The sequence below is a fragment of the Ictalurus punctatus genome, chromosome 15 (assembly GCF_001660625.3).
Source record: "Ictalurus punctatus breed USDA103 chromosome 15, Coco_2.0, whole genome shotgun sequence".
NCBI lineage: Eukaryota > Metazoa > Chordata > Actinopteri > Siluriformes > Ictaluridae > Ictalurus > Ictalurus punctatus.
The window spans coordinates 18,055,306-18,070,988 of NC_030430.2; the positions used below are offsets into that span (position 1 = coordinate 18,055,306).

General features: G+C 37.5%; 1 protein-coding gene across 1 annotated transcript; it reads left to right on the top strand.

Moving 5' to 3' along the window:
- The first annotated feature begins 1,395 nt into the window (after window positions 1–1,395).
- On the top strand, window positions 1,396–15,335 carry ttll10 (tubulin tyrosine ligase-like family, member 10). Its single transcript, XM_047160227.2, has 11 exons — window positions 1,396–2,817; window positions 3,996–4,161; window positions 6,997–7,115; window positions 7,243–7,363; window positions 8,598–8,683; window positions 10,290–10,476; window positions 10,554–10,725; window positions 10,845–10,985; window positions 11,539–11,655; window positions 13,803–13,896; window positions 14,018–15,335. Exons 1-11 carry the CDS (start codon window positions 2,532–2,534, stop codon window positions 14,698–14,700), a joined length of 2,172 nt encoding a protein of 723 aa, XP_047016183.1. The 5' UTR covers window positions 1,396–2,531; the 3' UTR covers window positions 14,701–15,335.
- The last annotated feature ends 348 nt before the right edge of the window (window positions 15,336–15,683 follow it).

A 15,683-nucleotide genomic window follows, 5' to 3' on the forward strand; every position in this document is an offset into this window, starting at 1 on the left:
TCCTTTAAGCCCTTAAACCCTAGCTTATTATTCAGTTAGTCACCATAATTCATAATATTCTGTATCCAGAATGAAGTCAATAAGACATGTGCTGTATGTACAGTAGTTGTGAGAGTAGTGATTTAAGTCAGGGCCTCTTCACAGCCCATGTGAAGTTGCAGAGATTAAATATTAGCATTAATGTCAATAAAATATTATCCCTTAAGGATTTCACAGGCGCAAATGGAGATCGGAAATTTTCCACTTTAAGTGTTCATGTACTTTTAGAAAAGAAATTTCCTCAAGGGATCTTTGGATGCTTAATGGTTTTAGAATTTTTAAGAGTAATGGTCTGAGAAATCCTATGTTGTAGGGTTGTACATACCTTTACAGAAAAATCACATACATTTCACATATGATCATAGTTTTTACCACATGATTACATTAAAAAAAATATGTGATGGTGTCTTCCACCATGTTGTGTATGTGATATCATGTAATCAATGCATGAAAAAGAATTATCCATGCAAGAAAATTGCATGTGATCAATTTAACCATATGTCCTACATGGGAAACAATTAACATGTGTAAATAAATGAATAGTGTGAGAAATCACATACCCTACATGTGAAAAACATGCAAGTTCATATGTGCATCACATGAAGATTGTGACCTTTCTGTAAGGGTTAGGGTTAGGGTTCATGTGACTTCTCTGTAAGGGTGAGATTTAGCTCCATATGGAGCCAGATTTAATCTGCCACAACTAGACTACACTTTAGTGCAGTGTAGTGTAGTGTAGTGTAGTGTAGTGTATACAAAGCCAAAAATAATGGTACCATTTTGTGTCTTTGCTTGTCGCTGCAGTGGTGCCATCACGTATACCTTTAGTATGTATCTTTTACCTAGGAAGATGCATGTAGTGTACTTAAAAAGTACATCAGTGATCCTTAAGGTCTGGTTTTGTACCTTTAATTTTACATTTTAATTTAAAATACTAAAGGTATGGTAGAAGGTAACCTTACTGGTACCACTACATTAAGTACACAACAAGGAAAAATTCAGTTTGATACCTTTATTTCTGAGAGTCTTTTGTTCATTAATACTTTTGCCCCTTGTTGCACAAAACATACAGTTAAGCCCAAGATGAATGCTAGAAGAAGAAAAACCGAAGAGAAATGTGTTTGGTAACACCCGACACTGGATCTTGTTGCCGTGTTGCCAATGTTATTTTACACCTAACTGCATACAATAGACTGAAACCCCCAACACACAAATCCATTTTGATTGACACTCCATTCTCAAATTACTGATGTGTTAAAAATGGTGGCATTGGTGACAATTAATATTGAATGTGTTTAAGGATAGGGGTTGGTATGGAGACCATAAGCCATCATTTCCTTCAGTATACTTCTATTGTTCTATAATCCCATTCACAATGACAAAACAGTTACTAGGAAACCAAGTTCCCAGGCAACACGTAAGTTGTTTACACTGCTTCTGGTTAGTTTGTTCAGCAGACTCAGTGTGCTGCCTCAGTGCTTTCAGTTTTGTAAAAACAGCAAGCCTCAGCAAGCATTGCCCCCCCCCCCATTTGTTGTTATTAGTGTAGACCTTCTGCACCTGTCTGGTAAAGTGACTACAGATAGTACAGACTATTTATGACAAGACACTACAAGTACAAATGGCAGTTTTGGTCAAATCTATCATGTTTTTTGGACAATTTGCATTATGTAGAAATTAAAATGTAAGAATTCAGCAGTAATGTGTTAATGTTAATATGAGTGAGGCTTTAGCTCCACCCTACTTGCCATAATCATGTCATGTCATGTCATCCCTAAAATGCTTGTTTATATTCCTTTAAATATCAAGTTATGTGTCATTATGATATGCACACTGGTTTTCCTTTAGAAAATCCTATAATCCACAATTAAAATCCAAAATAAATAAATAAATAAAATCTCGATTTCTAGATGACCTGCATTCATTAAATTTTATATGTTCTAATTAAAAAATTACAGAGGAATGTTAATAATTGTTGGATTGATGTTAGATTTTATACCGATTTAAAAATAAATAAATAACAGTACATGGATATTTTCTTGATTAAACAATAAAAAATATTTTCCAAAAACTATGTGTGTGTGTGTGTGTTCACATTGACATCATCCAAAGGATGTCTGCAATCACCTGGAAATACATTTTTTATCAATTGTTTTCTTTTTTAAATGATCCTATTCACTTGTAGTGTCTTGCTTTAAAAATATGGCCAAAACAATTCCAACTATCTCTGCAATGATCTTTACTTTCTTAAATTTTTTTTTGTATGAATCTTTGTTTTTTGTACAGCAGCATACTGTTCACATGATACAACTGACCTGCACCTATTTTCATTACAGAGCTGAAGAATAACTGGCACAGGCACTTATTAAACATATTCTGTTCCTAACATCCACACAGGCTGCAGGTGGGCAGGTCCTCATGACACGGCGGGTGGAAAATACTTTTTCTGCTCCGCTAATCTAGGTCAGCAGCGGGTAGTGATAGTGATAGGGATGTCAGCTGGGAGCAGGATAGAGGTTGTTCAGTGTGGTGAAGAGCTTCAGGGTGAAGATCATGTCTGCATAGACTCTACAAAAGCCAAGGAGGAGTGGCAGGGGGAGGCTGAGGACAAAGATCAGGGCCACCTGCCATCCGTTCTGGGAAAGACAGTGACACTGGTGCCTGTGGGCAAGGATAAACAGCACAAGAGGACGGAGGTGGAGAAGTCTCTTGGGAAAAGGCAGGATGCTCGAGGGACGAACAGAGAACAGGTGATCCAGGCAGATGGCGCTGCAGCAGGTGTGTCTACGTGTGTGCGTGTAAAGGGGAGAGGGGAAACACTGTCATTAACTCAGCTCGCTCTTCTGTAGTTATTACTGCATCTTGCCAGGCCATATGTTAATTAGACTCCTGAGATTTGCACCGTCTTACCTGAGAACATGTTTGCTGGGGGGGGGGAGTAAAAAAAAAAGCAGAATAGCTATATCTGTGTGAGAAATCCTGCTTTGTGAATTTCACCCAACACTAGTGTATTTGCTTCACTCGACTACAGCTTTGATTTGAATCGTTCAAACCGCGTACAAAGGTTTGTTTGTGTATTCAGTAACTATGAAGTAGTCATGACATAAATTAACCACCTTTCTAGATCACTGGCTTTTGTGATACTACTGTTCCTTCATCCTTCATCTATCATACAATAACAAAATTATATATTTTTTCAGAACTAGTATATTACTGTGACTGTGCATGATTGACACAATAACCCTAAACCATCCCAGTGATCAATTAAATCAGTCAAGTTCCAAACTTCTATAATATTAATTTAGCCATATTCACTTAGTTATTATTATTTTATTTTTTTAAAACCATTTTCTCCTTAAAATATTTGGTGTTATCTATCATACAGCAGCTACCAATCTGGGAGGATGAAAGCTAACAGTACCTCCAATAATGCTGCTCATGAAACATTACAAGGCAGCATAATATAGTCTCGGGAAAGTGCTATCTACCATGTTTCTCATACATGAGCTCACAAATGCCCATGATTGGGTAGCGTCACTGTGATTGACAGGGGAGAGAGAGTATGCTGTGCCTCCCACCTAAAGTGCACCGCCAATTTTACGATCTCTGGACAATAGGGAAAAGTTTTCTGTTGTGCCACTTCCCCATTTCAATTTCAGACTCAATTTTAAAATCTTTTTCGAAGTATTCCTCATTTTGTGGAATAATACCTCAACTCAAATGCTAGTTTAAAAGGAAGCATATTTCTTCTGTGAGACATGTTTGTTGAAGCAACTTGATTTGGTGTTTGATTGATCACACATTGGGAGATTTTTTTCTTTTCTTGCCCAAAGTAATTTTCCAAACAATGCCAGTGCACACACTTACATAACACATTATATGTTAAAGACAGCATTTATAGAAATGTTTAAAATCATAATTTTTTGCTATTTTCCCCCCTATGTACAACTGGTCAGATTCGGTCTGCTTGGTCAAGCACTCTCGGAGTGTGTGTGTGAGTAGGAGGACTCAAGTAAAGTATCAGAGAAGAGCTGTACAGGTACACAATCTACAGAGGAACACGAGCCCAGAAGAGAAAAAGGGACTCTTTTTCTATTTTGGGGGAGGAAACGGGGCCTCCATGTGAGTGAATGAGTGAGTGAGTGAGTGAATGAAACAGCTCAGTCTGGGGTGATGGGTTCAAAATTTCACACTTCAGACAAATGAGCTGACACAAATCTAGGTGGACAGATACACACTGTATACAGTGAGATCCAAAAGTATTTGGACAGTGACACACAATTTTTGCAAGTTTGCCTCTGTACACCACCACAATGAAGCAATCAGGATGTGATCAAAATGTAGACTTTCAACTTTAATTCAAGGGGTTTAACAAAAATACTGCATTACCCATTTAGGAATTACAGCCATTTTTTAGTCTCTCCATTTTCACAGGCTCAAAAGTAATTGGACAAACAAACGATCATAAATATTAGGATTAGGATCTCATCAAATTCCGTTTCCTCCCTTGAGTTGCTTTGCCAGGCCTGTAGTAAAGAAGGGCCTTTCTGCATTAGGTTTTGTCTTCAGTGAAAAGCATACTCAATTGGGTTGAGGTCATTGGATATTTAAGAACATTTCATTTATTTCCCTTAAGAGGCTCTTGGGTTGCTTTCACGGTCTGTTTTGGGTCATTATCCAGGTGTACTTTGAAGCACCGTCCTATCAGTTTTGCAGCATTTGACTGAATCTGAGCAGAATGTATAGCGCTATACACTTAACAATTCATCCTGCTACTTCTATTAGCAGTCACATCATAAATAAACATCAGTGACCCAATTCCATTGGCAGCCATACATGCCCATGTAGTAACACTCTCTCCACATGTTTGACAGATGATGTGGTATGCTTTGGATCATGAGCCCTTCCTTTCCTTTTTCTCTTCCCATTATTCTGGTACAAGTCAATCTTGCGTCACAACTGGTCAGGAGGTTTTTTTATTTGGAGGTTTTTTAGTAAGTATAATCTGGCCTTTCTGTTCTTGGTTGTTACTTGTGGTTTGCATCTTGAGGTAAACCGTCTGTATTTACATTCATTAAGGTGTCTCTGGATTGTAGACTTCACCAATGATACGCCTACCTCCTCCAGAGTATTCTTGACTTGACTAGATGTTGTGAAAGGGGTTTTCTTCATCAAGGAATGAATTATGAATTTATCCACTTTAGTTGTCTTCCGTGATCTTCCAGGACTTTTGGTGCTGCTGAGCTCACCACTGCATTCCCTCTTTTTAAGAATGTACCAAATTGTTGATTTGGCCACTCCTAAAGTTTCTGCTACCTTTCTGATAAGTCTGTTTTCCTTTTTTTCAGCTCATTGGACTGCAAATTGAGAGTTTCCATGAACAGCTACCAAATGCAAATTCAACACTTGGAATCAGCTCCAGTCCTTTTATCTCCTTACTTTATAATGAAATAATGAGGAAACAGGCCACACCTGGCCATGAAACTGCTTATCATTCAATTGTCCAATAAGTTTTGAGCCTGTGAAAATGAAGGGAATTGCTGTAATTCCTGAATGGCTAATGCAATATTTTTGTTAAACCTCTTGAATTAAAGCTGAACATGTACATTTCAATCACATCTTGATTGTTTCATTTCAAATCCATTGTGGTGGTGTACAGAGGCAAAATTACGAAAATTGTGTCACTGTCCCAATCCTTATGGATCTGACTGTGTGCATTAGCAAAATATTAATAGTTATTTTGAAAAATATTCATATTCAGTGCATGTTTTTCCTAAATTGTTTTAGCTGAATTGAATTGGCTAAATTTTTCTCTGTTTAAACTTTATTGAATATGAAATATCAGTTAAGCATTTTGGTAACATTTTACTTGAATCCTGTGTCATAAAAACTGAAATAACAATATTATAAATGTGTCATAAATGGTGTCATATCGTGTCACAAGTTGCCTTGACAGGATACATCCATTCATATTACATATCAAATTGTTTGATGTTGACAGCTAATTTTTGTACATGCTAAGTGTTCATATATTTTATAGCAAATGTTTTAACACATACCTGGGGAAACTGCCTTAAGATATTTTATACTATGGCCACAGAAAGTATTTGTATCTGACTGACTAACTTTGCAGATTCTTACATATTGATTTAGTTATATTATTAGGTTTTTAACATAGATTTAGTCACATTTCTAACCATGCTGAGCAAGCGTAAATACTTTGGGAGCTCCTAAACAAAAATAAGTCAAAAGAAAGTTGCTATACAAGTTATGAGAAAGCAAAAAGTACAAAACCTCTGTTTGTTAGTTATTATCAAGTCATCATTCAACTCCATACATTTAAAATTCCATTGAAATACCTCTTTAGCTCCATAAGGTTATTATTGCACCTAGTGGTCAACGACGGGAGCTAATAGAGGGCACTGGGGCAGTAATCACGCTGTGGAGGAGAGTTAATGTCAGGGTTGCCAGGGTGGTCTTTTTATGCCAAGTATGGCTAGTTTAAAAAACACTTTGTGGCTGCTAAGAGCTTATTTTATTTTAGCAAATAATCAGAATGTAAATGTTAATTGTAATAAATTTCCATAAACAAATGCAGAGTCTAAATGCAGACAGTGCGTCTATGATGTACAAAAACATCCTAGACGAAAGGAAAAGCATCATAAATGAGTGTTCCCTACAGTGATGTTATTTCCGGCTGAGACTGAAATTCTTGAATGGTTTTGGTCTAGTTTCATGTCTGTTGTGTGGTTTTTCACATGACGTATGGCTGGACATTTTGCTGGCAATCCTGGTAATGATACTTCCTCTTCTGTGTGATAGCGTCTCGACTTAATTTTGACGTTATTAGTGTTGTCCTTCCCCACCAAAATCTGCAGCTGATAAGTAAAACTTGTTTAAAGACCTTAAATATAGAGAGCTGTTTAAAATTTTATATACACTTGACATGTTATTTAGAGTTGTTCCATACTGTGAGAGCAAAGGCTGGCAGCGTATTCATGACAAAAACCGACTGGACTACAGACTGAAATGGTGTGAACTGAAATCTTCACACACCTACAACAACTTCAGAGCAGGTGATTCTGTGCTTTAAAATAAAAAAAAAAGTGATTTTCCAACAATGCACTTTCATGCACCAATTCATTATAAATTGCAAGCTGGGTTATTTTTTTAAAATATAATTTTTCTTTTTAATAATCAAAGGAGAACAGTTGGTGTACCAGATCCCAAACAACATAGTCTTGACCACTAAAATAGGACTTCTGAACAGTCTCAGAGTATATGACAGGGTCAGCAGCAAGATCAACCATGGAAGAGGACACAGGTAAAATCTTTTACTACGCTCTACTATAATATTGTATAATACTAGTGCAAACAAAATGCATAAATTGTAGAAAAAAGACAATGAAATGTAACATACGTAACAATGTAACAACAAGACATTTAGTGTGTAATTTGACTGTGTGTTTTAAAGTAATTTACTGGCAACATGGTTGTGCAATAAAGTGCCATTTCAACCATTTTGCATTTCTGAAATTTGAACAAGCACCACCAAACTGTTGTGGTTGGGTCCTTGACCAAGACCTTTAACCTTCAGTTAAATTGCATATTACATTAAATGTAAGCTCAAAAAGCATCAACCAAATGAACTGGTTTATGTGTTTTTTAATACTATGTAAGATATTACAGTACTATACTGTAAATATGTTTACAGTTATTTAGTGTAAAACATTGACAGTACTTTATTGGCAATCCTGTCAATGTTTTACAGTTGTTATGTCCCGTCTAGGGGAAAAGGGTGCAATATGAAAGGAGTGCACGGAAGCAGGGAGATCTTTTGTGGTGTTTTTTTTTTTTTAACTATATAAACAAGATTCCAACAATCAAACATGAATAGGGAGTTGACCAGGCCAAAATAACAAACAAAAAGTCATTACCGATTTCAACCCTTATTTACCTAAAACAAAAGAAAAGAAAAGAAAAATACAATCACCTTCCCTGATTGTATCACCTATCCCAAAACAAAGTCCAAAAGTGGGTAAACAAAACTGGCATCAAAATCCTTACTTCTCCCAAGATTATATACAATATTTTACAAGCTATTTACAGACCAGAGCAAACCAAGCACAGTGTTGTTAATCAGGCAATGGGGTCGAAATACCAAACAGTTTCTTACCATTTCTAACTCACAAGCAGAGCTTTAAACATTCAAACGTTGTCTAAACAAACAGTCAAACCAACGACACTCCCCACAGAACACAATGCCCCCTGAAGGAAGTGACAACAGGGCTTATGAGGCGTGCCCGGAATCGACTGCACCTATCAGGATAGACCACTCATTAGCCTGCAGGAGCCAATCCGCACCGTACCTGGACAGAAACACTTCCGAAATAGAGAGAAAGAAAAAAAACGACAAAAATAAATGGTCGTAACAACAGTGTAGATACAAGTAACAAAAATGTTCAAATACATATATATGTACAGTACAAAAATATTACATGTTGGCCAATATTTCCTCTTGGTAGTTATTTGATATTAACTGTATTATTGCCTTGTAGGAGACTGAAGATGGGCGAGTTTATTCCAGAGACATTCCGCATGGATGTAAAAGATGAGAGGGAAGCCTTCTTTTGCCAGCAAGAGGGTATACTGTGACTGATCTTTTTTTGAACATGTTCAGAAAATCCTTTGCATAGTGAAATATTGAGATTTTCTACTACAGTATCTCACAAAAGTGAGTACACCCCTCACATTTTTGTAAATATTTGATTGTATCTTTTAATGTGGACAACCCTGAAGAAATGACACTTTGCTATAATGTAAAGTAGTGAGTGTACAGCTTGTATAACAGTGTAAATTTGCTGTCCCCTCAAAATAACTCAACACACAGCCATTAATGTCTAAACCGCTGGCAACAAAAGTGAGTACACCCCTAAGTGAAAATGTCCAAATTGGGCCCAAAGTGTCAATATTTTGTGTGACCACCATTACTTCCCAGCACTGCCTTAACCCTCTTGGGCATGGAGCTCACCAGAGCTTCACAGGTTGCCACTGGAGTCCTCTTCCACTCCTCCATGACGACATCACGGAGGTGGTGGATGTTAGAGACCTTGTGCTCCTCCACCTTCCGTTTGAGGATGCCCCACAGATGCTCAATAGGGTTCAGGTTTGGAGACATGCTTGGCCAGTCCATCACCTTCACCCTCAGCTTCTTTAGCAAGGCAGTGGTCATCTCGGAGGTGTCTTTGGGGTCATTATCATGCTGGAATACTGCCCTGCGGCCTAGTCTCAGAAGGGAGGGGATCATGCTCTGCTTCAGTATGCCACAGTACATGCTGGCATTCATGGTTCCCTGAATGAACTGTAGCTCCCCAGTGTCGACAGCACTCGTGCAGCCCCAGACCATGACACTCCCACCACCATGCTTGACTGTAGGCAAGAAACACTTGTCTTTGTACACCTCACCTGGTTGCCGCCACACACGCTTGACACCATCTGAACCAAATAAGTTTATCTTGGTCTCGTCAGACCACAGGACATTATTCCAGTAATCCATTTCCTTAGTCTGATTGTCTTCAGCAAACTGTTTGCGGGCTTTCTTGTGCATCATGCAGACCAATTTGATGAAGTGTGCAGCGTATGGTCTGAGCACTGACAGGCTGATCCCCCACCCCTTCAACCTCTGCAGCACTGCTGGCAGCACTCATACGTCTATTTCCCAATTTCCCGTCTATTGGGCCCAATTTGGACATTTACTATTAGGGGTGTACTCACTTTTGTTGCCAGCGGTTTAGACATTAATGGCTGTGTGTTGAGTTATTTTGAGGAGACAGCAAATTTACACTGTTACACAAGCTGTACACTCACTACTTTACATTGTAGCAAAGTGTCATTTCTTCAGTGTTGTCACATTAAAAGATATAATCAAATATTTACAAAAATGTGAGGGGTGTACTCACTTTTGTGAGATACTGTATATATATAATTGAAATACATAGAAATATATTTATATTTTAAGTATACTGTATTATCAAAATATATTACTGACACACTTTTTTTTGACTGGAATCCAAAGACCACACATATACAATATAAATCACATTAGCATCTAGAACTGGAACAATTACAGGAGGAAATGAGAAGTTTCCTCTATATGACTTGAAATGTCAGGTGAATTTGTTAACACAGTTAAGGACTGCAAAGTGCCAATGTTTCTAAACAAAACAATACATGTACTTTGCCTGATGTAGGATTATGCGCTGACAAAAGCAACATATGGATCTGCAAACCAACCGGATTGAACCAGGGTCGAGGCATTTTCCTTCTGCACACACCGGAGGATATTGCAGCCTTCAGAGCCAGGATGGAGATGTTAGCAGGCAGCCATATGAACAAGAAGATACCATTCAGTATGTCACCAGCAATGATTGCTCAACGGTATGTATGATGAACAACCATATAGTCTGAAACTATAGTCATTTTCAGATCCCTATTTATACAAAAATATTTTGCAGGTACATCCAAAACCCTTTGCTCCTAAAGGGCAAAAAATTTGATGTAAGATCATACTTATTAATCGCCTGCACCTCACCATACACAGTGTTCTTTCGTCATGGTTACGTTCGGCTGACCTGTGACCTTTACGACCCCAAGTCCAATAACCTCACTGCACACCTGACCAACCAAGTGAGCCCTCATTTATTCACATAACATACTTCTAATCAGGTTTGCACAAATGTAGGATCTTGGGAAATTCTCTCTGTTCTCAGTTCTGATCATATCCCTGCCTGTAATTTTAAACACAGTATATGCAGAAGAAGAATCCTCTGTACAGCCTGCTGAAGGAGGAGACAGTCTGGTCCATGGAGCGCTTCAACAGCTACATTAATGAGATTTTCATGGTGCCAAAGGGTCTGCCAAGAGACTGGGTTTTGACTGTTTTTACAGTGCGTTCTATTATATTTGGGTTCTAGTAAAGTTGGGTGTTATCTTTAAATAAGGTAATTCATGTCATGGTAACAACACTATAAAAAAAAAAACTGCCAATTCACAAACTAACTAACAAACCTGTTTTAGGTGAATAAAAATGAACTGAACAGATGAATTAATACATTACAGACTTTTTTTTAAAGTTTAGATTGAATAGAGTAATGTGCTATTTGCTCAAGGAAACATAAGGCCAAACATTAACAATTAATTACTATTTAATCTTAGTTTAGAGTATTACATGAATAACCCAGTATCCTGGCCATATCTTATGCACTGGTTTTCATTAATTTTTTTCTTATCTCTTTATATTGTATTTTAAAAATTGTTAATAATAATAATAGTGTGTGTGTGTGTGTGTGTGTGTGTGTGTGTGTGTGTGTCTATATATATATATATATATATATATATATATATATATATATATATATATATATATATATATATATATGTGTGTGTGTGTGTGTGTCGGTGTGTGTCGGTGTGTGTGTGTGTGTGTGTGTTTATCCACAGAAAAGAATGCAGCAGATAATGACTCATTGTTTTCTGGCTGTCAAATCAAAGCTGGAGTGTAAACTGGGCTACTTTGATCTGATTGGCTGTGATTTTTTGATTGATGAGGACTTCAAGGTGAGATAATATATTTGCACAGCACCGTACTATGTGTGTCTGTGAACCTGTGTTTTATTTATCTCACTGAGAGATACATATAAGGCAAAGACAGTGACATGGATCTTAGTCAAAGTGCTAGCCTTCAGTAAAAGAGCTCACATAAAATAAAGTGATTTATAGCTAACAACTGCACAGCACTTACTTAGCAACCTCATTTAGTAAAGTTGGCTGTATATATTTTTAAACAACAAACCAAACTAATAATATGCCAATAATCTGTAAATTACCAATCACATTCTCGGCATGGCTGATTATAAATTTAGTGACACCCACAAAACTCCATAAAGGGTGTGTTAGAAAAACAAAATGAGGACTAAACAGTGAAACAGCATTGGCTATCCATCCCCCCCCCCCACACACACACATATATTCACTTTTCTGCCTTTTATAGGGCAGCATTTCTTTTGTCCTAAGTGAATGGCTAGTCTTATTTGTCTTCAGTTATGGATTGCTCTCTTTCAGAGCATTAATATGAAATAACTGAATTTAATTAAATGTTCACTAAACTCACTAAATAAGAGCACTAAAGAAAGTGTTACTAAGCCACTAATGCTAAATAACTACTGATCTTACTACAGTATATTCTCAATTATTAACCATGAATTAACGTCTAATGTGCAACCCCATGGACTGAAGCGTTAACATCAAAATATTCATGAAACTAAAAGTAACGTGTGTTCTTTTCAGTTCCTGCAAGGGTTTTATTTTCCAGATTTCTAACATCAGAATGAATCTCAGACATCTTGGTGCACTCAAATCCAGTCCCACCTTTTGGTGTATTTTAAATTTTACCCATGCCAAGCAGTTGCCAGGCAACCCGTGTTCCTGCAGCAGTAAACATGTGGTCCCCAGGCCAAAGACACTCACTCACTTGGATTATTATGCATTCACATGTGTGCAAAGAAAAGAGAAGAAAAACACTCTTTCTGTGTGATTTAAGCATACATTCACAGCAGGTGATGTGTACAGATGGGTGACAAACTGAAGGAAAAACCAATATAAAGTGTCGGCCACTACAAGCCACCACAACATCCTCAGTACACCTTGGCATTGATTCTACAAGCCTCTGGAACTGTACTGGAGAAATTAACACATTTTTGTCCCCAAAAGATACACCATGAACTGTAGTTTTTATGATGATGGTGGAGAACACAGTAGGAACCACCAGAGCATAGGTGGGCCTTATACCCTGTGCATTGGGGGGGTGGGGGGGGGGGGGTTGTGTCATTGTAGAAGACACCACTCCCACCAGGAAAGAGATTTTTTTTTTTTTTTATCAAAGTCTAATCAGTCAGAAAAAAAACATTTATATAGATGTACAGTGACTCTTCTCTCTAAGGGAGTAAGTGGAGACCATATCATGTCTTCACAGCATAACAGAGCCACATTTACTTCTTTAAATTGTCACCTTTCTGTATATCCTAATCTATTTTCTGTGGAAAATTACCACTGACTAAAGCTTTAATGTGTCCATAAAGCAAAACATAACAGTAAGATCAATTTTGCCATGCAATATTATCATGCAGAGATGATCAGAGGTCATGCATGACTGGTGCATTTAATGCAACAGCTGTTGCTTATGATCTGTTTGCAAAATGTACTTATATGCAATCACTAACTATATACTGTACATTTTTAAACAAGAAGTAACTACAGGGAATATTTTCTATTTGTGTTTGTAATCAAATCATCAAATCAGGAACTAGGAAAGTATTCATATTATCAACATCTATCTTACAGGTATGCCATAGACCCACACTGTTTTGCTTCCATCTGTTTTTTTTTTTTTAACCCAGTATGTATTGTGTAATATTTTCTTTTTATGTTCTATATAAATAAAATCAAATTGTGGCTAGTGAGGAAAGGATGCCATCTAATGGTTAAAATTTGATGACTGCATTTTCTTTAAATTATATGTTATATATTAATGTTATACAACAAATACAGTAATACAAGTAATACAAGTAATACAAGTACAGTAATGATACTTCTTTACAGATTAACAATATGCATTACTTCCTCCTGTTGTATGTATTATGTATTATGATACATACAACAGGAGGAAGTATGTATGTATTATGTGTATGTATTATGATTCTATGCAGGTCTGGTTGCTAGAGATGAACTGTAATCCTGCTCTTCACACTAATTGTGAAGTGCTGAAAGAGGTGGTGCCCAGAACAGTCATGGAAACTCTGGGTGAGAATGTGCATTGCAAGCCAGCAATTGCTGAAATGTTTATTTATTTCAGCTGCAATCGCAATTAGTTGTAGCAGTTATGAGCTTCATATTGCAGCATATCGCGCTTAATGTTTTTCAGACCTGGCCATGGAGATCTTCAATAAATGCTGCTGTGGCCTAAAGCTGTTGCCCCTGAGCAGCCAAAAAGATTTTGTGCTACTGCACTGTGGTGAAACTGCGGGCATGTCCTCCACCAAACAGAGGAGCCAAACAGCAAGACCTCTCAGGAGAGCATGCTCCAAAAGCCGATCCAGCTCTAAGAAAACACAGCAAGCTGTAAACATTTCAGGCTGTAGCTGGACAGCCAATAGGTGCCCAGCTCCCTCTTCGACTATTTCATCCAACTCTCCAGATGCTTTCATTCATAAAAGCCCACCTATACCGCAGCCAAGGCAGAATATAGCTAATGAACAAGCAACCTCATTCACTTCAGCCAACCATCTTGTGCGTTTCTCAGGACACTCATTCCTCCGGTCCTCCTCAGACACTGCTGATGGTGAGGTCTTAGAAACAGCCCAAAAGACTCAGGGTGCAAAACCTGCAGAACTTAACCAAAGTCAGCTGGAGTCTAACAAAGCCATTCCCATACGCATGGAGTGCACCTGGCAGCAACCTGAAGTGACTTCTGACCTCAGCAAGCAACAGCATTTGATGGCAAAGACTGCCATTATATCTCTGTCTAGTCCCATGCTGAATGATGACTCCAACATCATGGGCAAGCTTATGACTGAAGCTGGCCAAGCAGAGCAAATGGATGCTTAGAAAGAGTGATGGAGACATGGCGGAGATACATGATAACATATGATATGTACATAAACACTAACACTACATAAGCCTACATAAATAAATTTGACTCTGAACTACCATAAGTGCACTGAGCTACAAAGTTAATGATCATGATTTTCAGGTTTTGACTAAAACAGTCTGTATACTGCTGATGCCAAGTGGAATAAGCTTTTATAAATGTTTATGTAGGTTTGTGTCAATTGTCAGGAAGGCCTCATATAGGCTTTATGCAGTGTTAGAAACACTACCCTTAGGAAGTTTATAATATAAACAGTCATTTAAAAAGTTGTGTATCTAAATGAAAATATTTTTGAGAATGTGAAATCAGAGATATCTAGGATCCTATTTAGGGTTGCCAGATCTGGTTGGACAAAAGGCCAATCAGAAGCATTCCAATGGACAAACACTGGTCTTATTACTTGAACTTGTGACTATGACTAACCCTGTGTTCACACTAGCAAGTAACAAGTTGCTCATGTTGCTCATGTTGCTTGTAGTTCGTCTCTTGTGTGTGAACTGTCCCGATTTTATTTTTAGTTCTGGTGGAAAACGGTAGTAGCTATATTTAACTAGTTAAACACAAATTAAATAATACATTTATCAGCATGAAAGTTGTTGTTTTTATTTTATTTAAATGTAAGGATTTCTGCTATTTCATTTCATCCACTTTATTTTTCTTCATAATGTCTCTATTTGACAGGATAAGATGAAACCACAGTAATACGTTTTTCTTCCACATATGCACATCAAACAGTAAATGGGAACTAATTGCAGGTAGGAAGTAAAGTTCCATGTGGGGAACTGAAGAAATGTGAAACCACAAACATCATACGACTGGTCCCAGGAATCATTCACTCCACTGTCAGTGAAACGTGCGTATACAGAGAAAACCATTAGTCGCTTTGTCATTGCTAGTGAGGTAAAAGCTTCAAATGTTTTACTACAATTCTGTTTCAGTG

Bases quoted from the DNA above. Each gene is read 5' to 3' on its own strand.
- ttll10 (XM_047160227.2), top strand. From the start codon at position 2,532: ATGTCAGCTGGGAGCAGGATAGAGGTTGTTCAGTGTGGTGAAGAGCTT. The intron at 7,364-8,597 runs GTAAAATCTTTT...ATTGCCTTGTAG, and splicing joins AACCATGGAAGAGGACACAG to GAGACTGAAGATGGGCGAGT. The intron at 10,726-10,844 runs GTGAGCCCTCAT...TTTTAAACACAG, and splicing joins CTGCACACCTGACCAACCAA to TATATGCAGAAGAAGAATCC.